The sequence below is a fragment of the Notothenia rossii genome, assembly GCF_949606895.1.
Source record: "Notothenia rossii genome assembly, chromosome: 6".
Taxonomy (NCBI): domain Eukaryota; kingdom Metazoa; phylum Chordata; class Actinopteri; order Perciformes; family Nototheniidae; genus Notothenia; species Notothenia rossii.
This window is the reverse complement of record NC_136909.1, coordinates 82,809,009-82,831,473: the sequence shown is the minus strand read 5'-3', so window position 1 is coordinate 82,831,473 and position 22,465 is coordinate 82,809,009. Positions and strand designations below refer to the sequence as shown.

General features: G+C 44.1%; 1 protein-coding gene across 1 annotated transcript; it reads right to left on the bottom strand.

The window, feature by feature from the left end:
* Positions 1 to 5,086: 5,086 nt before the first annotated feature.
* LOC307043875 (uncharacterized protein) lies at positions 5,087 to 13,236 on the bottom strand. Its single transcript, XM_079688800.1, has 8 exons — positions 13,172 to 13,236; positions 11,695 to 11,822; positions 9,496 to 9,612; positions 9,287 to 9,314; positions 9,110 to 9,130; positions 8,972 to 9,031; positions 7,924 to 8,023; positions 5,087 to 7,831 (listed from the first exon to the last, which is right to left on the bottom strand). The coding sequence occupies exons 1-8, from the start codon at positions 13,227 to 13,229 to the stop codon at positions 7,792 to 7,794; spliced, it is 552 nt and encodes a 183-aa protein (XP_079544926.1). The 5' UTR covers positions 13,230 to 13,236; the 3' UTR covers positions 5,087 to 7,791.
* Positions 13,237 to 22,465: the final 9,229 nt, after the last annotated feature.

Below are 22,465 nucleotides of genomic sequence, written 5' to 3'. Positions count from 1 at the left end.
GGGGCCTCGCGGGTGGAATCCTAAGCCTCACCAGGTGTGCATCGGCTGCTACAGGGCCCGCCGACAACAGAGGCGTCAACAGCCGTCATCCGACAGTCAACAGGCCGCCATGGGGTCGGAGCTGGTATCCCAGGTCTCGTCGGTGCAAGCTGGAGCCCGCCCTGGCCGACGTCGCGGGAGCCTTCGCCGACGCCGCGCCCCTACGTCGCACGGCTGTGTCGACAGGCCTTCACCTATCATACTCGAGCACCACATCTTCTCCAAGGGCGAATGGAGGCGAGCCAGGCTGAAAGACCACCCCCGGGCATTAATCACCATCTCGATGGACATGCCAGTCGGGCCGAGGGATGGCACCAGCAACCGGGGCTCGGCCGACGGAGCACGAATATCCGCCGTCGCAGACACTGGCGCGCAGTCGGACCTTTGGTCTCTGGAGGAGTTCCTGGCCTGCGGTTTCGCGCGGGACGACCTGCGACCCGTCAGCCTCAGCCTGTTGGCCGCCAACCGCTCCCCTATAGCCATCGAGGGAGCGTTCTTCGCTAGGCTCTCGACGACCTGCAGCGGGGGCCGTACTACATCCTGCCGTTCCATGGTATATGTGAGCAGCTCAGTCCGGGCCATGTACCTCTCCTACGAGTCGTTGCTCAACCTCGGCCTCTTGCCCATTAACTTCCCGTCGGACGACGTTGCAAGGGGGCCCAAGGACAGGCGTAGCCCTGACACGGCTGACACGCCAGTTCAGCCCCTGTCCATCAATGCGACGAGGTCAACCAACGGCGGCTGCGTGGGGCCAAGTGACCCCGGGGACGCCCAATGCTCATGTCCTCAGCGCACGGTCCCCCCGGCGCGCCCCGCAGCACTGCCGTTCCCTTGTACGCCAGAGAACAATAACCGGATGAAAGGTTGGCTACTCGGGAGATATGCCTCGTCGACATTCAATACTTGCCCCCATCGGGCACTACCATGCATGGAGGGGCCGCCTATCGAGATGCACGTGGACCCCGCAGCTACGCCTAAGGCATGCCACACCGCGGCTACGGTGCCTCTACACTGGCAGCGGAGGGTTCACGATGACCTCCTGCGGGACGAAGCCCTTGGGGTCATTGAACGCGTGCCGTACGGCGAGCCGGTGACGTGGTGCCATCGTATGGTAGTCACTCGGAAGCACGACGGTTCCCCCCGCAGGACCGTGGACCTCTCCCCCCTCAACAAGTTCTGCCAACGTGAGACCTTCGCCACTGAGTCCCCGTTCCACCTCGCACGCCGCGTCCCGAAGGGCACCTGGAAGACCGTCACGGACGCCTGGAACGGCTACCACAGTGTTCCCCTGCGTGAGTCGGATCGCCACCTCACTACCTTCATCACGCCCTTCGGCCGTTGGCGCTACACCAGGGCACCACAGGGTTTCCTGTCGTCAGGGGATGGCTACAACCGTCGGTTTGACGCCGTCCTCTCGGACTATGAACGCAAGGAACGTTGTGTGGATGACACCATCCACTATGACACCGACCTGGAGCAACACTGGTGGAGGACCATCGACTTCCTGACGCGTGTCGGCCGATCGGGGATCGTGCTGAATCCGGACAAGCTTCAGTTCGCGGAGAGGTGCGTCGACTTCGCTGGCTTCAGGGTGTCGGAATCTACCATCGAACCGCTCCCAAAATACTTGGACGCCATCCGGGACTTCCCCACCCCAGGCTCCACGACGGACATCAGGAGTTGGTTCGGCCTTGTCAACCAGGTGGCTAACTACGCCCAGTTGCGTGACACGATGGCTCCATTTAAGCCGTTCCTCAGCCCACGCTGTGCGTTCCTATGGTCCCCCGTTCTGGAGGAGGCCTTCCAGACGTCCAAGCAAGCCATAATGGAGGCCATCCGCGAGGGCGTGGAGATCTACGACATGCAGAAGCGTACCTGCCTCCGCCCTGACTGGTCCATGCGTGGCATTGGCTACTTCCTGCTCCAGCAACATTGTCACTGTGCCTCGGGCATACCGGACTGCTGTCCAGGAGGGTGGAGGGTCACCCTCGCGGGCTCGCGTTTCCTGTCCCCTGCGGAGCAGCGCTATGCAGCCGTCGAGGGAGAGGCCCTAGCTGTGGCATGGGGCCTGGAACAGACGCGGTACTTCACGCAGGGGTCCGACAACCTCGTCGTGGTCACCGACCATAAGCCGTTGGTGAAAATCTTTGGCGACCGTACGCTGGATGAGATCACAAACTCGCGTCTGTTTAGACTGAAGCAGCGCACCCTCCCATGGCGCTTCGACATTGTGCATCTGCCTGGCAAGAGCAACTATGCCGCTGATGCCACGTCGAGGCATCCTTCCCCCTCGGGTTCAGCGAACGGCCTCTCATTGGGGCTGCCGAGCGGGCCTGACGCCATGGAGTCAGCACTCATGGCCTCCATCCGCGACGACGCACGGGAGCTCGGAGCCGTCTCTTGGCCCCTCCTCGCACGGGAAACAGCGGCTGATGGATGCCTCGGCCACCTCCTCCAACTCATCGAGCAAGAGGGTGGGATTGACGTTAACGACCCTGCCCTGGCGAGTCTGTCATCGGTCTGTGAGTCCGTCTACGCCCAGGACGGCGTCCTGCTCTATCGGGACCGCGTCGTGGTTCCCCCATCCCTCCGTGGGAAGGTCCTTCGGCATCTCCATGCCGCTCACCAGGGGACCTCAGCCATGGGGCAGCATGCCCGAGCCATAGTTTACTGGCCCGGGATGTCCGGGGACATTCAGGCCACCAGGGACGGGTGTGCAGACTGCAACCGCAATGCTCCGTCACAGGCGGCTACACCCCCCCGGCCGTCCCCACCCCCGTCCACGCCATTCGAGGCGGTGTTTGCTGACTTCTTCGACTATGGGGGCCGTCACTACCTAGTTGTCGGGGATCGGCTCTCGGGCTGGGTAGAGGTCCTGAGCTCTACGGCGGGTACTGCCCTGGCGGGCTCAGCTGGCCTGGTCCAACACCTCCGGTCGTTCTTCGCCACCTTCGGCGTACCGGAGGAGCTCTCGAGCGACGGTGGTCCGGAATTCAAGGCGAGCCACACCGAGGACTTCCTCCGCTTATGGCACGTCGAACACCGTGTGTCTTCCGTTAGCTTTCCGCAGTCGAATGGGAGGGCGGAGGTTGCGGTTAAGACTGCTAAGCGCCTCTTAATGTCCAACACCGGCCCGTCGGGCAGCCTTGATCAGGACCGCTTCCTGCGCGCTATGCTGCAGTTGCGTAACACGCCTGACCCCGACTGCGACCTCTCGCCAGCACAGATCATCTTCGGCCGCCCACTTCGTGGCTCGCTCTCCTTCGTGAACCGCCTCGAGAAGTTCTCGAACCCGCATATCCGCCTGCTATGGCGCGAGGCATGGGCGGCGAAGGAGGACGCCCTTCGGACCCGTATGTCCCGTACCACCGAGTCTCTGGGGACTCACTCGAGACCGCTCCGCCCATTGGCACTCGGCGAAAGGGTATTCCTCCAGAACCAGCAAGGCCCGAGCCCCCACAAATGGGACAGGTCGGGGATCGTGGTGGAGTCGCCGGGCCACGACCAGTATCGGGTCAGGGTTGACGGTTCGGGACGTCTGACACTGCGCAACCGGCGGTTCCTCCGTGCCTACACGCCGGCCACACCCTGCGCCCGCGAGCGGTCGGCTGCGCCGTCGCCGCCGCCCGCTGCCCTGGGTCATCAGCCCCCACCTATCCACCCGGGCTGGGCGACGCCCCAGGGGATTGCTCAGCGGCCGGCTGTCGGGCCCCGCGACTCGGCTATTGGCGCTTCCCCACCGACGCCTGCTGATGGGGCGTCCTCTGACCTCGCTGTTCCTACGGGTGCCTTCCTGGGTGCACCGCTCCCGGTGCCGCAGTCGCCGCCGATGCTGCCCCAGCCGACTCGGCCGGGCCGCTTGAGGAGGCCGCCTGCACGTTACGAGCCCGAGTCTGGCAGCTGGATACGGGATGTAGACCGTTAACCTATTCCGGCCCATAGCTTTCCGGTCTGGGGGGGATGAAGAGTTTATCGCCGGCCACTAGAGGGCAGTGTCACTGCTGTCGCTGCCCGGTTATGCCGTGCTCTGACCCGGAAGTGCCGAGCGGCCATTTTAGTTCAAACATTGTTCATGCACTCCGCCTCGAGTTGAGACGTTCGTCCACTCATTCATGTAAGACTGTTTCCACTATTATATTATACCATATATTATACTATATATATATTATACTATTATACTACTATACTCTGTTTCGTGGTATATATTTGTGTTGATTGAATTGCATGGATGTAATACTTTGTCAGCTTATCTTGCTGCATTATTCTGTTTTAGGGTGTCGTCATCCTTGTCAATAAATCACCGAAACTGACATTGAGGAGTGTGTTTCTTCATTTTCCGGATTTCATATCATATAAACACCAAATCCCAGCATGCATTGCGGCTAAACCATCCAATCAGCGAGCTTAAACCATAGCTGAGGATCTTGGGTAATCGCTCGAAATGCCTACGTCTGTTTCCGGTTATTTTTATTTTTAAATTCAGTTCCTGAAGGACGCCAAAAAAGCCCGAGATTATGGAATTAAACCAATAAATAAAAGCAAGGATAATTGTGTGTTATTGGTGAGTAAATAACAGTGTGTTATTTTGAAAAGAATAACAAATTAGAAGAAAAAAAGATTTAAAAAATACAGATTTCAGTGTTCTGAGGCTCTGAGCCCCATTTATTTTCCTCACAGACGGAAACAAAAGTCCGAAATTATACGATTTAAAATAAAAGCAATAATTGTGGCTTGATATTGGGTAAGAACATGTTTTAATGAACCACACAGCTTCCGGTCTTCCACGACCCGACCGGAGAAAAAGACGTGCTGCAGGCACGAAACACATTACCAGTAGAAATACATTGCTTTTAAAATCGTGCTGTGCAACACGAAAAAAAGGGGAAAATCGTGTTGGTGAACACGAATCAATAGATTAAAAATCGTGTTGGTGAACACGAAATGCCATGAGACTGGGTTGCTATATGTCGACACACAAACTGAGGTGTAAACACAAATGCTTTAACATTACACACTTCTTTAACCTGATCAATAATCATAAATAAGATCCTTTTTATAGTAAATCACACACTTTAAGGCTGCTGTTTGCTGGAACACATGTTACTACAGTAAACTTAGTTTCCTTTTTTACATTTAGCATTCAAATGAAAAACTGCAGGAAACATATTTGGTATTTCTCTAGAAAAGGACTCGGATGACCTCCTGTCACAAGACAACTTACCACAGAAGTACAACCCCTTCACTTGTTTTACTGGCAGAGAAACACCTTCAGACAATCAAACACTAACACGAACAAAAAACAACTCCCATTCTTAAGTAAAGCAAGTTTTATTTCTTTTGACAACACAAGCAAATCACAAATGAAAGAGATGTTAAAGTGCTAAAAGAATGTAACATACATAAGACAGACAGAGTTTAAAGACTTATAATGGAAACTTAAGACTAAAGAACAAACAAAGGCTGGATATAATCATTTTACATTATAATGCAATCCAACATACAACAAACAACAAGCCCTTTTAGCGGTGGATGACATTACATTGTACACTTCAATGTATCCAACCCTTGTAGTGTATGAATACAGTACACAGGCTACAGTATAAAGCATCTAAATATATCCTTATATTAAGTTTAGTATATGCTATTATATAAGTTAGATATTACCTTATTATTCGACGATACTATATGTAACAATTACATTTGATCATTATAGCTTAGAATTGCTGTGTGAACACAATTGTAACACAACTTGAAAAGAGACTCTGACCTTTGGACCTGATTTATATTATAAGGATTTACATCCTTGGTCTTGTCTATTTTGATCTCCATTAGAGCGCCAACAGTATGCAACAATAGCTAACGAAGCAAAATACAGTTGAGTGGATAATGTCAGCTAATTTGTTGATACTCCTGGGGCTGATCTGGCGGGTAAATTGGCTAGCTTGGTCTTTGCATTTCACTTTACCAGCTAATGTATGAAAACAACAGCAGCCAGATCCATGCTGCTGGCTGTCTAACCTTAGCTTTCTTGCTCACTTTATTGCTAGCTAAATATCATCTAAATGTATATAGTAGTTGGCCACATGGTCAAATACTTTATCAGCTAATTACGAAACATCAGCCAGAGTTTTGTAGCAATGTAGTTAGGTGTTTAACCTTAGATTGCTTGTTCACTTTATTGCTAGCTACATTTTTAAATCTAAAGGAATCACTTTAACAGATAATGTTAAACAACAACAGTCTAATTTATGCTGCGTAGCTAAATGATAGCTAGCTGTCTAACCTTGGCTTGGTTGGCTAGCTTGCCAAATTACGTAGTTACTAGTTACTTTACTAGCTAATATGACGACTAACTTCAACGATGGATATCAATGTCATAGAAAAAGATTTCTGAAAGTTACATATAGTACCTTTAGGTATCATTATCAAATGATTCAAGATGGTCTTTCTATATTGAGTGGAAAACCCAAAAGTATAATTAATTACAATAATAATACACTGTTGTCCATAAAGTTAGAATCATTTTGTTTGAGACAAATTCCTCTTTTTATTCCTATTTATACACACAATCATTTAATGAGAAGAGGTTATAAATGTGTTATTCCAACTTGTAACAACAGTGTAAATACAAATACATATGTAATATTTATATAATTTATATAATATATATAATATAATATCACCCTACTCGAATAATACTATTTATTTAAAGAGATGTGTAAATATCTACATAGTGGAGCATTAGCAAAAGAGAAGACTACGGTTTGTTAAGGCTTTAGGTTGAGGTTTAATGGTTCGCTGTAATGCTAAAACACACAGAAAGCGCACGCGCTGGTGCTCCAGTACAAGTAAATAGCTTCCACAGCTTCAGTTCAACTTTACTCAAATGTTTGGTCCCTGAGGCAACTTTGTGATGATAATTGGAAATAAAAAGTAAACCATTTGAATCCTTACTCTTTTAATAGAGTCCTTAAATAAAGCAATAAACGTTTTGTGCTTCTCTGTTGTAACAGCAGAAATGGTCTAAGTTTTATAACAAAATTAATCTGATATCAGTGCTTTTTCATAATTTAACCCTAAATAACAGAACCAGCTGCATAGAATAACTAATGCTATGTAACCCAAAGAAAGATAAGTAGCCGTGGGTTCTCAAAGTGCACTCACTGGTGCCCCAGAGAGTTTTCCAGCTTCCACAGCTTTTTCAACTTTGATACCACATGTGCGATTTTCATTACTAAGTATAATATTTGTGTATTTTAAGCAATATAAATCTTAATACTCTGATTTATTAAAGTGAAAAAAGGAAATATCAGAGACATACGTTCCCCCCTAAATATAACACTGCGAAATATTATGTCAAAACAGAAAAAGAGCAAGAAGTATTTAGCTTTAAAAACATCTGGAGACTGGTTTTGGCTTTAGCTGGAATGTAGTAGGAATACTGAAAGAGAAAACAGAGCTTATAGTAGTAGATATTTAGCATTGTGTATGATAACATCTGTCTCACAAGGGTTTACTCGCACCATATTATTTAAAGAAAATCACAAATAATTTACATGATTGCCATGAGCTGATTAAATTCATAGAGCGAAGACAACAGCATAGAAATATATAGTATGTAAGCTGTGTTTCTTCATACAGTTAAGGCACTGGAGTGTTGTGGTGCAGCAACCTTATTAAAAAGGAATTGGCCTTAAGAGATACTTTTACAAAAATGCCAAAAAAGTTAAAAAACCTGATGTTCCTAAACTATTAAAAGGCAGAGTCGTTGCTCCCGCTCTCAGAAATGCACCTGCAGCATACCAACAACAAGAACAGAGCATTAGAAAACATGTCAGATTATGGCAGAGAAACTCATTAAAACAAAGAGATGATTTTAAATACCTGGAATTATGATATTTGTAACAGAAGGTGAGAAGCAGCAGCAGCACAAGAACAAAGAGGATAACAGGTACCATCAGCATCCAGTGGTGGCGGGGAGTCGCTGTCAAGAGATGAGTGTTGTTTGACAGTTAATCCACCGACAGGCAACATTTATATTTCAATGTCCAATACATCATTAAATGTAACATCACGTAGGCTACTTAAGATTAAAAACACTTAAGTAGCCTACAGGTAAAACTACACATTTGTTCAAACATATTCAAAAAAGGTTTAGGGTTACTACGCAAAGATTTGACTTTCTTAGATGACTGTAACTTCAACCCCCACTAGGATTTATGAATGAAAAGAGATTTGAGGCCAACATCCGTGATATAACAATAATCATTTCACCGCATTCGGCTATATTGAGTCAACAGGAAGTCATGAAACATTATGTAACTTTACAACAACAGTGTTTCAGGTTTTACAAACAGTGTGAGAGAACGTCATAGATTTCCTTCACACTCAATGCCTTCTGCTCAGTTCAAAACATTGTTTATACCTGAATCTTATCTCTTTTTTCAGATAACTGTTATCAGATACTTGTAATGTGGTATATATTCTTGTGTCAGGTTAAAGAGTGTTGCAAATATAGCATTAACAGCCACAACAATGGAAGGCATTAAGCATTATTTATTGTGGGCCATGGACATGTCTCGACATGTCTCGACATGTCTCAACATGTCTGGTTGCAATACTTTAGTTAATGGGGCCCTATACTTATGGGGGGTTCTGCTTACTGTTGGTACATAGGTGTTTGTGCATGTAAATGGTCTGCAAAGGCCTAAATCCCAGGTTGCTTATGAGTGATTGTTGTGTGAATTGATGACTACTGAGTGAGAAATTACTCATCTTATTTAGAGTGCAGTTAGGTGGAGAAGTCAAATCTATTCTTGAGACAATCTTCTGACTACATATACATATCTCTTAGTTTTGTCTTTTGGTTTTCCCGATACCATTTTACATATTAACTTATCATGTTATTTTGAAGAAACAATAAAGTTTATACCGTTGTCGTTAGCAGACTTTGGAGGGTCATTCTCCATCTCTTGTTGATCACCTACACCTTCTAACAGAGGACAGGAATATTTAGATGCAGCATACAAGTGTTGCATTCAAATGTATTTTATTTTTTGTAGTTCCATACTTTCTTTCCTGCTGCAGTCCGCTGTAAAAAGAAGATATTGTTATGACAGAACATTGCGGGCAATACATTTAAAGATTGAACTTTAGACTAAAGCATGTTTTAAAATGTCAGTAGTTTGTAAATATACACAAACACCCTTTAGATATGAAACAAAGTCTGACAGGTAATGAGACTTACTGGTGCAGAACGCTTCATTGCGTTGCCCCTATGGAAGAAAAAGGTAATTAGTTCTCATTTTAAGTACTTATGCTGAAACAGTCATAACAATACAGTGCTCCAATGTGTTATGTAAACATGACGCGTCAACACACAATTCAGAGTTTTTAACTCTACTTTGCATACTTAATAAGATGTGCGTGCATTTAATGGTTTTGAGAGTGTCATACCTCAGGGAAGCAGGTGCATGAGAAGTTCAGCTGGTTGTAGCAGATTTCTAAAGGAAAAGTCCACTCGCTTTGCCCCTTCATTTCATTTTCAAAATTTTCAATTTTGAGATTGTTCCCCTTTATATGGAAGAAAACAAAACATGACAGCTTTACAAACAACTTCAAAATGACTGTTCATATAAAAAACACTTAACTTTGGTCACATATCTTTCCATTACATGAATCCAGAAAAAAGATTACAAATCTTTTTTCTGGAAAAAAGATTACAAATCTTTTTTCTACCCTCTTTTATTATGCTATGTTTATTTAAGTGGTAAACTTTATTTAAAGAGATACTCTGTGTTATATAATAATATTATTATATTAAATATGATTATATAATATTATATAATTATTATTATAATCCCTATTTAGTCAAATCTAGGTGTAATGTTAAGGTGTGTAGATTAGATTAGATTAGATTGGATAGAACTTTATTAATCCCGAAGGAAAATCTTTTTGCCAGGTTGCTCCAAAATACAGATACATCTTAATAAAAGTATGCAATATACAATTGCTCAATATACAATACACAAAGTTTTAAAGTAACATATTACAGTGCCCCAGTAGAGAATAGGTAGCAGCCTGTGACAGTGACAAGTCATTTGGTGACAAGTCATATTGCACATTCAAGTAAAATACTAAATATCAAATACTAAAAACAACTTACTAATTTCTAATTTCTCATCGTACTAAATAAAATGAGGTTAAATATTAAAACAGCAAATGTTATAAGGTTATGACATTAGCCTAATATTGCACATGGTGTTATAGTTTAATTATCCTTCCTGCAGAAGGAGGAGGAGTTATAAAGTGTGCTGGCCACAGGAAGAAAAGACCTCCTGTGGCGTTCTGTGGTGCTCCTCGGTGCTCGCAGTCTACTGCTAAAGGTGCTCTGATATGCTTCCAGAGTGGCATGCATGGGGTGAGAGTAGTGCTGCGTACCGGTACGCCGGACCGGTACTGGACTTGTAAAAAGTTTCGGTTCAAGTCCGGTTAAAACCGGAACGTCGGGAACCGGTACTTACGTATATTCTCCTTTTTGTTCTAAACCATCTAAAACCTTCCATAGATCGAGAAATTTGCGCTGAGAAAAGACGAAAAAACATTGTTTTGGTTTCTGATATGGCGGCCATTACTGAACTTACGAAGTCTCGCAAAATATCGCAACTGCTCGCGAGATCTGTCTGACGTCAAGGGAAGCTGGCTTAGACATAGTGGACACTGACAGCATGGGATACTGGTTGCCATATATGGTAGTGTAGCTAAGCTAACTCCTTTGTATGTATGGTGATATAGTGTCTACCGAAAGAGCAACACTTCACCCAGACAATGTCAATATGCTGTTGTTCTTGAACAAGAACACATAGACTTGTACTCTTGCATATTGAGTCTTGTATGTACATCACTATGTATGTAGTTGTGTTGTGTAGTTAGTAACACATGTAGAGTTCTAGAAAAGACATGGTGTAGACACAAGTTGGAAGGGGGCACAATAAACCTGACGAGTTTGAATTTGAGTTGATTATGAGTTTATTTTCAATTGATAATTAGCTCACAATAAGTTCACTTTAGTTACTCACACAACTTGACACAAGTCCGGACTTATAAGTCCGGACCTGAACCTGAACCTCTGGACCTGAGTCCGGACCTGAACCTGAATGTGAGTCCAGGTACACAGCACTAGGTGAGAGTGTACAGCCTAAGCCTAAATGCTGCATGATACTGTGTGAGTGATTGCTGGGTCCTACAGAGGGACATATCCACAGTATGCATGATGATGCTATTCGTTAGGGGGGAAGGGAGGAGGGGTGTACAGAGCATCTGCAGCTCAGCAGAGCGTTGAGGAAAGGGGGGGAGACAAAGAGAGCTGAGGGAATTTCCACCTGACTGCTAGGGCAGAGAAACAGTGTCAGGAGAACTTTGTGCACCATCTGAGTGATCATATTGCATTGTGCCATATTTCACATTGGGACTCACTTGTGCACTCAAAACAGCAGATGTACGAGTAGACAGGTATAACATCAATAATGGCTGAAGTATATTCAGTATGTTCAATAGAGTTTTGCAGAGGGATGGCTTTAACATAGGAAACATGTGTCATGTCAGAAAAAAAAAAACTCTGATTAGAGATGAGCTATCTGGGCTTGTCTTACTCACATTGGGATCGGTCCAATAGCAAACGCAGCCGGTTGCATTGTACTTTGGGACAGTGTACGTGGGCAAGCCATTCGACTCTTTGACTGTGCAATCAAGTTCCTCGGCGCTGCAATGCTTTTGGAGGAGGACTGGGAAAGACAGAGAAAAAGACAAATGCATTAAAAATAAAATAACTTTGAATGACATTTCTTTTAATGCTGTAGGTTTTCAATAATGAGCCAAGATACAAATACTTTATATATTAGTAAAATGTACATTATTTGCCAATGAAATGACTTGCTGTACTGCCAGGTATCTAATCAAGTACTTCTTAATTCATTAGTCAATTACATTTTTGTATGAATAACATGATCCTGAAAGTTACTAGCTAACGTTGTTAAATACATGTGGGGGAGTAAACATTTGTATGGGTGTGGCTCAGTAGCTGGTTCAATACGGTCAGCATGCTGCTGAGTTCTTGGGACTCACTCCTGTGGGGATTGCCCAACTCGCTTTGGGTAAAAGCATCTAACAAGTGACATCTAATCTAATCTAAAAATTGTAGAAGAGTGGAAGTACGAAGTAGCACAACAAAAGTATTCAATGACAAAATAAGACTCAAGTTGATGAATTGTACTTTCCACCACTGCTGATTTTCAAACGTTATTGTTTTAGTGATTTTTGTTCTACTTTTTACTTATTTTTGGCATGATGATGATGATGATGTGGTGAGCTTTTCCACAGAGTTCAACACAGGGTTTATTGTATAAGTAAGGAATAAAATAAAGACGGAATCCGCGCATGAAATAATTAGTCGGTGTTGTTGATTTAACAAGAAATATCCTAGACATGTCAGTTCTTTTCAAATAACTCCAATGAATGCGGAAGTATTCCATGAGCCGCCCATACATCGATGGAGCCTCCGCCGGGTCACGTGAGGGGGGCTGGGTTGCAGCGTCAGCGTGGGGATTACCAAGCAAGCTGACTACACGTGCAAACTGGAGGACAATAACACAGGGGCTAAACCGGCAGAAAACTATTTTAAACATGTCGATACGCAAGCAAATAAGAGACGAGCGCCCCGACACATTTGTAATCTTTACGGTATAGGCTAGGATTTACACATTTACGATAGCTTTGAGGAGTAGCAGGATAGCGTTGATTTCCTCATCAAAGAGCTGTCATTGCGTCATGCATTAAAGAGGCATTTAAAATAATCTGTGCTAATTACAACCATATTTCACTTCACTTTCTCATTAGATAACATAACCTCTGCTGTAATGTTGTTATTACAGACTTATAAACTAACCACAGTCTCATTCATGAACTCAAGGCATTATACCGCTGCACTTATGGCGTCTGCAACAAATGAGTAGCCAGCTACAATATGTAGCGTTTACCATGTGGTGTTAAAGCCCTGTGGTGTAGAAATACCGATGCAAGTAATAATAACTACTCTTAATGCTATGCAGAAAAAACGTTCTGTTTAGATACTTACATGTGAAGACAATCAACAGGTGCACGATCTGCATGGCCATCCCCACGTCGCTGCGCATCTCTGAAAATAACACACGCAATACTTATTATCCAGCAGCTCTCTGTCTGTACTGTCAGTCGGCAAAGAGCTATGAAACGGCGTTTATTCCTCTTCGGTGGCGCTGGGTGAAGCCATCAGGTGTCACGTGACAGCGTTATGACAAATTGACCGCCGTTAAAGTTAAGAGTGGTGACCGCACCCCTACCCAAAAGCACCTGACTGTTAAAAAAAAACAGGACCTCTAAGCTATGTTCCCTAATGATACTACTAATTACATTGCATTTCAGTTATCCGGAAAAAAAAGAATACCCAAAACGACTTAAAACAAGTTCCATCAACCGTGAGGATATACCCAGATTTTTGCTAAATGAAATGCAAGTGCAGCCACGAAGTTCAATTCCACTTACTATTGAAGATGGAAGCGTCCCTCGTAGTAAACAGCCGGAGGGGTTATGATTTTCACTGTCTGTGCGCACTAGGCTTGTCTGAATCTGTTGAGTCAGCGCGTAATTATGCATAAAGGGATGGGATTGTCTTTAAGGGTGGTTTTTAGGATCAAGGAGGAGCATGATACACTTATGATAAGTAAAACAGTGTACATATTAGGATTTAGTGCGAACATAAAACTAAAGAACCAAAGAGCCCACATGACTTTTGCTATCAGGGGGAAAGTGTACATAATTTGAATGACACATTTTACATAGAAGAAGAAAAAGAAGAAGAAGAAGAAGAAGAAGAAGAAGAAGAAGAAGAAGAAGAAGAAGAAGAAGAAGAAGAAGAAGAAGAAGAAGAAGAAGAAGCTACAACATGCAAAAATAAATAAAAACCTATAATCACCCATTATGTGTCAATATGTCAGGATCACATACTCTTCCTTCCCATCTTCACTTTCTCTTTGTTTTCATTTCACCACGGAGAGATTCCCCCGGCGCTGATTCTCTTTGAATTACCTGCAGCTGAAGACGAGCTGCAAATCCTTGTTTCCTTTGTCCCGTCCATTTGTATTTCTGAGTGTATTTATTTAGCGTCATGCTCTCTCTTTGATCTCCAACAATATTCAATCTGTATTCTCACAATGATATCATTAAATCTCATATTATTTATATTTTAGCATGGTCCCCCATGTTTAATCTGTAAAGTCCACTGAGACAAATGTGTTTTGTGATATTGGGCTATATTAATAAACTTTGATTTGATTATATAAAGCATTAAGCGTATTTCCTTTTCTCTCTTTCTAGGTTTCAGGCTGCTTCACTTTTTGATTACATTGTATCCCAAATGTACGCACAACCACATTGTGTACACTATGTGGTTGTGTTTCCTAAAGTTTGCTCAAAGAAAGTAGGGACATCTACTGGTTTAAGACTCGGCAGACTAGAAACAGAGCAAAGGTCATACTTTTATACACATTATATCCATTAGACACAAGGTGGCAGCATTGGATAATTTACTTCAAATGGAATTGTAAGAGAAATACAACCACTAGGGCAATGAGATCATATAAGACTTTTTCACACACAGTTTTGACGGATTATTGTTTTAATCTAAACACTGTAGATTGACTGGAGCAAATATGCAACCCGCTAGTGATCTACAGTCAACAAAGTTGTTTTTTCTTTGTTAATTCAATACATCTGATCAAAATAGATGCATTGTCTTTCACGTACATGGGGCGAAGCCTGCGAGCTAGTTCAGGCAGTCAACTCGAGCACCAATGATACACACGTAACGCACCTCATCCCTTTTACAACCAACCAAAACACCTGTGTTTTAAACATTTAAATACTTAAGTAAAGTACAAGTATCTAAAAATTGTACCCAAGTATAGTACTTGTTGAGTTTATGAACTTAGTTACACCAGTGGCTATAAAGATAGAAAGACTAAGCCTTGCACAGAGGCATACAAATACATTTTCAAAATGCTCAACAGTGCTGCCAAAATTATAAACTGACTGCTACACAATTAAAATAAATGCTTTCATATATTTCTATTAGATGTGACTCTTTAGCGTTTCTGTTATTATTACAACTGCTGCTTTAGTTGTTCTGACTGCTAAAATCCTCTGTTATTCCTAATTTTAATGCCGATATTCCGTGGGGTCGGGGGATCGGATCCTTGACAGCTTTTTCATACCTGATGAGTTTGCATCCCTGCTGTCTATCTGCTGTCTGTCTGTCTGTCTGTCTGTCTGTCTGTCTGTCTGTCTGTCTGTCTGTCTGTTTTTGTCATTTGTCTCTTCATCTGTTAATTCCCCTTTTCTTTATTTCTTTCTCTCTTTAGGTGAAGTTGAATCTGTCTTCAAAGAGAAGACAGAGGCGGAGATCAAGGGCTATACGCCAGAAACTCTCCAATTTGGCGAAGATCATCAAAAGGAAAACATTTATTAAAAAAAAAAATTTGTTCGGCCACGTTAGGCCATTATGTTTTTTCATGCAATATTGTATGTTCTGTAGTATAAATAAAAAATGATAATGTTGAGTCCTTGTATTATTTGTATTTGCCTCGGTCCATTATTTTTATTTGATATAGCCTACTATTGTACATTCTACAGTATCTACAGTTTAGTACACTATATGACACAAATACAAGAACATATGTATTTACCATGGCAATTGTTATGGTGCCAGGGGTAGTGGGTTATCAAGCCCTCCAACAGCCATATGAAATGTTACCATAGTACTCGTACCATAGTAGTACCATGGTATATTTACCACAGTATTTTTTGACAGATAGTACCATGGTATATTTTATAGTACCATGATATTTGTTCCATAGCACATATAGTAGGCTAATGTACCATGGTCACATTTCTTATGGGCATTCTCCTAAACATGCCGCTCTATTTAAGCTGCCAGGTCTTCCTGCCTCTGCCTCGCTATGCTGCTGCTGCTGCTGCTGCCACTGCTGTCTTCACTTGCTATTGCTGCGTTCATGTTCCTGCTGCTGTGTTTCATGTTGCTGCTGCTCGCCGAAGTTCTGATCGGCTGGCAAGAGCAGACACATTTTCACACACAGTTTTGATGGTTAATTGTTGTAAATCTGATAACTGTAGGTTGAGAGGAGCAACTGTGCAACCAGCTAGTGATCTACAGTAGTCAAGGTTGTGTTTTCTTTGTCATTTCAAAAAGTCTGATTGAAGCAGATGCATTGTTTGTCTTTTATATATACTCAGTCTTGTCATGCTCCACTGCGAACCAGTCATTTCCGATTCAGATAAACCTACAGACTGTGACCCTGTTTACTTCACCGTTTTATATTCAATCCTTTAACAAGATAATTGGACTCTCCTCTGAAATAAAGGTATTCAAGCACAGGCATAGATTGACTTACTGTACATTTTAAATGGTTTACACACGCCTGTATACATTTGTGATGCCCCTGTGGGTGCATCAGTAGAGAGGAGGTGGCTGTGCTGTCTGTGCTGTGGTGATTGGTGCTTGCATTGATTGCAGTAAACTCAGGGCACCTGGGTCTGGTGCCCTGCAGCTATTTAAAGCCTCTCTGCTCCTCTCTCTGCTTCTCCCTGCAGGCACCCTGGTTTTTGTTGAGTATATTATGAGTGTCTTCAGTTGTTTTACTTTATGCACTTCAACACTCTCACACACATACATGTCCATACAATCCTCACCCTGCATTTACACTACTGATACCACTGACATCCACACCTCATACTTTACTTGTTTTTGATTTGATTTGTTTGTCAGAAATAAACATATTTTGTTAACCGTCGACATGGTGTGTCTCCTCTTTGTTGTGGCCTTTTGAGCAGGGTCCTAAAAAATGGGGGCTCGTCCTACGGGTTATTTGGTTAAAAGTTTGTGTAGTGCTCAGACCACATGGTGTCATTGAGCAGTTCATTAGTTGATGTGGTCCAGCTGTGTGCTAGCTCAGCGCTGCTTTTTGGGGGACACATCATGTTTTTTGGGTTTCAGGTAGCTTTAGTGTCATCAGGTTTTGTGTGCCAATCAGAAGGTAAGATGTTGCTGCTTGTTACGCTTTTGTAAAGAGTTTTCCCCGCTAGGCTTAAGTGGCGTTTCCCCTTGGGTTGCGTCTGTTTTTTTCATAGTGTTGTGGCGACGTGGTTAGTGTCAGCTGTTTTAGGACAGCTGTCTCGGGGGCACGCCCGCATGATTTTTTGGTGTTACCTGCGTGCAGGTCGCTCCATAACTCCGCCGGGTTCCAGTGCGTAATTACCAAGCAAGCCACATGAAGACTAGGTGAGATTAGTACGATTTTGGTTGGGCAGTTAGGGGGAAAATTCTCTGTTGGGTTTTGTCTTTTGCCCATGCGTGTTGACAGTTTAATACTTTGCTTTCTGATTGGGTATAGGCAATATATTATGGCTTCTTTGTTGGCGTTTGTGGATGCGCCCTCAGTGTCTTTCTTAGATTGCCGTTATGTACTGTGCAGGTCCCTCCATTAAGGAGGCTGGTGTTAAATTACAGGCTGTTTTTAACATTATTCAGACTCAGCTCGCTGAGCTTAAGCTTCTTTTAAATGTTGATAAAACCAAGGTATTGCTATTTTCAAAAGCTAAAAAGACACCAGAGCCTGTTTTAGATATTGTTACGCAAGGACAAGTACTTGAAGTGGTTACCTGTTATAAATACCTAGGTATCTGGCTTGATGATTGTCTTGTCATGTCAATAACCTGCTTAAAAAGCTGAGGGTTGGACTAGGTTTCTTTTTTAGAAACGAGTCCTATTTCTCGCTTGAGGCCAGGAAAAAGCTAGTCACTGTGACCTTTTTACCTGTGCTGGACTATGGTGATCTGGTCTATGAATGCACCTGCCTATTAACTGAACAAGTTAGATGCCGCCTATCACAGCGCACTGAGATTTGTCACAAATTGTAAAGCACTTGCTCATCACTGTACCCTGTATGCCAAGGCAGGTTTGCCATCACTTACTGTAAAAAGGCTCATTCACTGGTACACATTTATTTATAAAGCTTTGTTGGGTAAACTCCCGTACTATATCTGCTCTCTGATAACACAGAGTAGCAAGCAGCTATTGTCTGAGATCGCAGGATGTAGTATTGTTGGATGTGCCAAGAGCAAGGACTGTCTTAGGTAAGTCAGCTTTTATGTGTGCAGCTCCACTTGCTTGGAACAATCTTCAGCAAGAATTGAAAATGAGCAATCTCATTCCTCTGCATGTTTATAAAGCTAGGCTAAATGAAATGCTCGTTGATACTATGGGCACTTGTAAATGTCTATAACTATGTAAATGTATTCTGTAAATATAATGTATGATGTCCTTTATTGTTTTATGTTTCATGTGGAACCTATATTCTGCAGGTCTCCCTTGAAAAAGAGATCTATGATCTCAATGGGACCAATCTGGTTAAATAAAGGTTTGAAATGAAAATGAAATAATTGCCAGAAGGCGCAGTTGGTCGAAATAGCAGAGCATTATGAAATTGCTGTTGTAGGGAGCAAGCGGAAACATGAGATTAAAGCTGTCATCGTGTCATCTTTGTTTGAGCAGGGGGTGTTGAGAAGGGTCAGTCTGGTGCCGCGGCAGGGGTCGGGCCGGAAGTGGTTCAGACAGCTGGTTTGACGTTCGAGCAGCAAAAGGAGCTTTTGGACATGCAGTATAACCAGGAGAAGTTGAGGTTGGAGCAGAAGAACTTGCAGTGGAGCTGGAGAAGTTGAGGTTGGAGGAGGACAGGTTGGAGTTGAGGGGTCAGCAGCAGGAGGCAGAGAAGCATTTAAAGGTGGAGAAGGTGCTGGAGGTGGAAAAGATGAAATATGAGCTGGAATATGCTAGATTAGGGCTAATTGGAGAGGGCAAGCTTTCTCCGGTGGAGGATGGTTCTGATAGGTCGGCATCAGGAAATGGCGATATTATTTCTTACTTGCGGTTAGTGCCAAAGTTTAATGAGCGTGACCCTGACGTATTTTTTACTCTATTTCAACGCATAGCAGAGGCAAGAAACTGCTCAGATTTGGACAGAGTGCTGTTACTTCAGTGTGTACTCACTGGGCGAGCACAGGAGGCCTATTCAGCGGTTTGTGGCGAAAATGCTTTGGACTATGCTGGAGTAAAATCAGCAGTGTTAAAATCATACGAACTGGTTCCTGAAGCGTATTGTCAAAAGTTCAGAAGTTGGGTCAAGGGGGATAAGCAGACACATGTGGAGTTTATCCGTGATTTGACTTCTCATTTTCAGCGGTGGTGCGCGGCAGCAAAGGTTGCCAGTTTTGACGGTCTTTGTGAACTCATTGTATTGGAACAATTTAAAAATGTTATCCCTCAGCGTGTGGCCACTTATGTAAATGAGCAGAAACCTTCCACCGTGCTCAGAGCTGCTGAATTATCGGATTTTTTTTTTTGTTGACACATAAGAGCAGTTTTACAGAGAAGTGGTCTAGGGGTGATTGGAGAAGATGGTGGCTATTCCTGCGGTGGTGCTAAGTTTTCACCAGGCTCCTCCCGTAGATTTCTCAGGTCCGGGGCGATCCGAGGGCGCCAGAGTGGGCCAATGTCATTATTGCAGAGAAGAGGGTCATTGGAAGGAGCAGTGTCCGTTGCTGGAACCTGAGGGGAAGCCTCGTTCTTCATCACATGCTCCAGCCATGTGGTGTTCTGCCGTTTTGTTTAAAAAGCCGCAGGGTGTAGGATCGGGCATGGTGCCTGATAAGAAGCTGGTTTGTGCCGACTTGGATGTGGGTTCTGTTTTTAATCCGTTCATAACGGAAGCCGTTGTATCAATAGTCGGTAGTAACAAGTATGTTCCGATTAAGTTGTTGCGTGACACAGCAGCTAGACACTCATTTATTGTTGAGTCAGTATTGCCTTTTTCGACAGAGACTGGGGATTTTGTGCTGATGAGGGGCATGGAGATGGGCTTGATTCCTGTGCGACGTCATACATTAGTGTTGGATTGTGAGCTGGTACGGGGAGTTGTGTCTATCGGCGTGCGTCCCGCGTTGCCACTTGATGGGGTACAGATGATTTTGGGCAACGATCTTGCTGGTAGTGCTGTGTGGGCGGGTGTGCCACCGCCTGTGGTGGTTTCCAGGCCGTTGGCATCTGTAGAGCCAGATGAGAGCGGTTTGTAATTTCCAAGTGTGTTTCCAGTTTATACTGTTACGCGTGCGCAGAGCCGTAGGATGTCGACTGACCTACCTGTTTCGGAGTCTAGAAAAAGTGGTCAAGCACGGTCCTTCGACTTTGAGATCGAGACAAAGAAGGAGAAGACAGTCAAAGTGGTGAAGGAGAAGAAAGAGAGGAGACCCCGCAAAGAGAAGAAGAGGAGGCCGAAGGAGGTCGGCGCGGCCAAGAGGCCGATGAGCGCCTACATGCTGTGGCTCAACGCCAGCCAACCCAAGGAGGAGTTGGACATAAAGGCAGTGGAGGCGAAGAAGCAGTACGAGATCGCAAGGCAAGAGCTCAAAGACAGCGGCTGAGGAGGAGCGTCCTCCAGTCCTAAGAAGGAAAGTAAAAAAGCTGGAGTTAAGAAGGAGGTTGGGTTGTCGTGGATCCCTTTGGGGCCCCGTCTTAAGGGGGGGGGGGGGGGGGGCTGTGATGCCCCTGTGGGTGCATCAGTAGAGAGGAGGTGGCTGTCCTGTCTGTGGTGATAGGTGCTTGCAGTAAACTCAGGGCACCTGGGTCTGGTGCCCTACAGCTATTTAAAGCCTCTCTGTGCTCTCAGGCACCCCGGTTTTTGTTGAGTACATTATGAGTTTCTTCAGTTGCTTTAGGCCCATTCCCAAACCGCCCCCTACACCCTAGCCCTCCGTTTGCGCGTTCACGCGGAGGGTCCGCCATGTTGAGGGCTGTTCCAAAGCAACGAGTGTGGAGCGGTGTGGAGGGGGGAGGGGGCTATCAAGCCCTCAAACAGCGAGTCTGCAGCGGTGCTGACTTGAGACCGGTCTCTACCTGACCGTAGTCACGCTGTGTGTGTCCGTCAGGAAACATGCTGTTTACAAGTAGTTCCAGCAAACATCCACTGATAAACTGCGATGTTAACAACCTCATGACAACCTCATATGTTTTAACTTAGGATCATACCTGTGTTTAGTCTAGAAAAAGGTAAATGTGTGCATTTTATTATAAAGGTGTGTATATTTACAGACCGTTGCAAAAACTAAGAAGCTTATAAACATCAGGTTTAAAACTAAGAGCTTTGAAACACAATGAAAGATGTTTGGAGTTTTATTTGAGTTATTCATTTAAACTTGTTGTCTAAGAGATGCTGATTTGAAACCGTTGTTACATACAGTTACGGCATTTCCTGTTTCTGCCGGAGAGAGCGGAGTTTGTCCCAAAGCTTGCCGCTATATTTACTCCCTCCATCTGACAGGAAGGAGCCTCGTTGAGCTGCGAGTGTGGCTACAGACGGAGTTCACTCCGTCACGGAGGGGTAGGGTCGAGGGAGTGTTTTGGGATTGGGCTTTACTTTATGCACTTCAACACTCTCACACACATACATGTCCATACAATCCTCACCCTGCATTTACACTACTGATACCACTGACAGCCACACATGATTTGATTTGTTTGTCCTAAATAAACATCTTTTGTTAACCGTCGACATGGTGTGTCTCCTTGTGGCCTTTTGAGCCGGGTCATAACAACATTCCTTTCCCATTTAGTCGCAGCCTTTGACCTTTAAGGATCCTGCGTATTATGACTCATACTGTATTCTGAAAACAGAGAAAGAAATACGAAAGTGTGAATTGCTAAATGATTAAGCTTATTTCCTTTTCTCTCTTTCTAGGTTTCAGGGTGCTTCACTTTTTGATTAAATGTTATCCCAAATGTACACAACAAAACAATGTGGTTGTTTCCTAAAATGTGCTCAAAGAAAGTAGGGACAGCAACTTATGACTCGGCAAACTAGAAACACAAAGCAAAGGTCCCAAAATGTTCATAATCAGCAAAAAAACATCAAACAGATATGCATACATATTTTAGATAGAAATCTAAGACACAAACATCTATATCTCCAGATTGGCAGCATTGGATCATTTAACTGGAATCTGCTACTTCAAATTGAAATACCTAGAGCAATGAAATCATGACACATTTTCACACACATGCTCTTGTCAGAACCCATTATACCCTACTGTCCTAAGGCATTGCGTTCCAAGAATGCAGGGTTGTTCCTAGAGTCTAAACGTACAATGGGAGCCAGAGCCTTTTCTTATCAAGCTCCACTTTTGTGGAATCAGCACTTCCTTCTCCAGATGCAACTCGTTACAGCACACCTGGGTAGAGGAACCAAAGGGAAAAAGAAACAGGGAA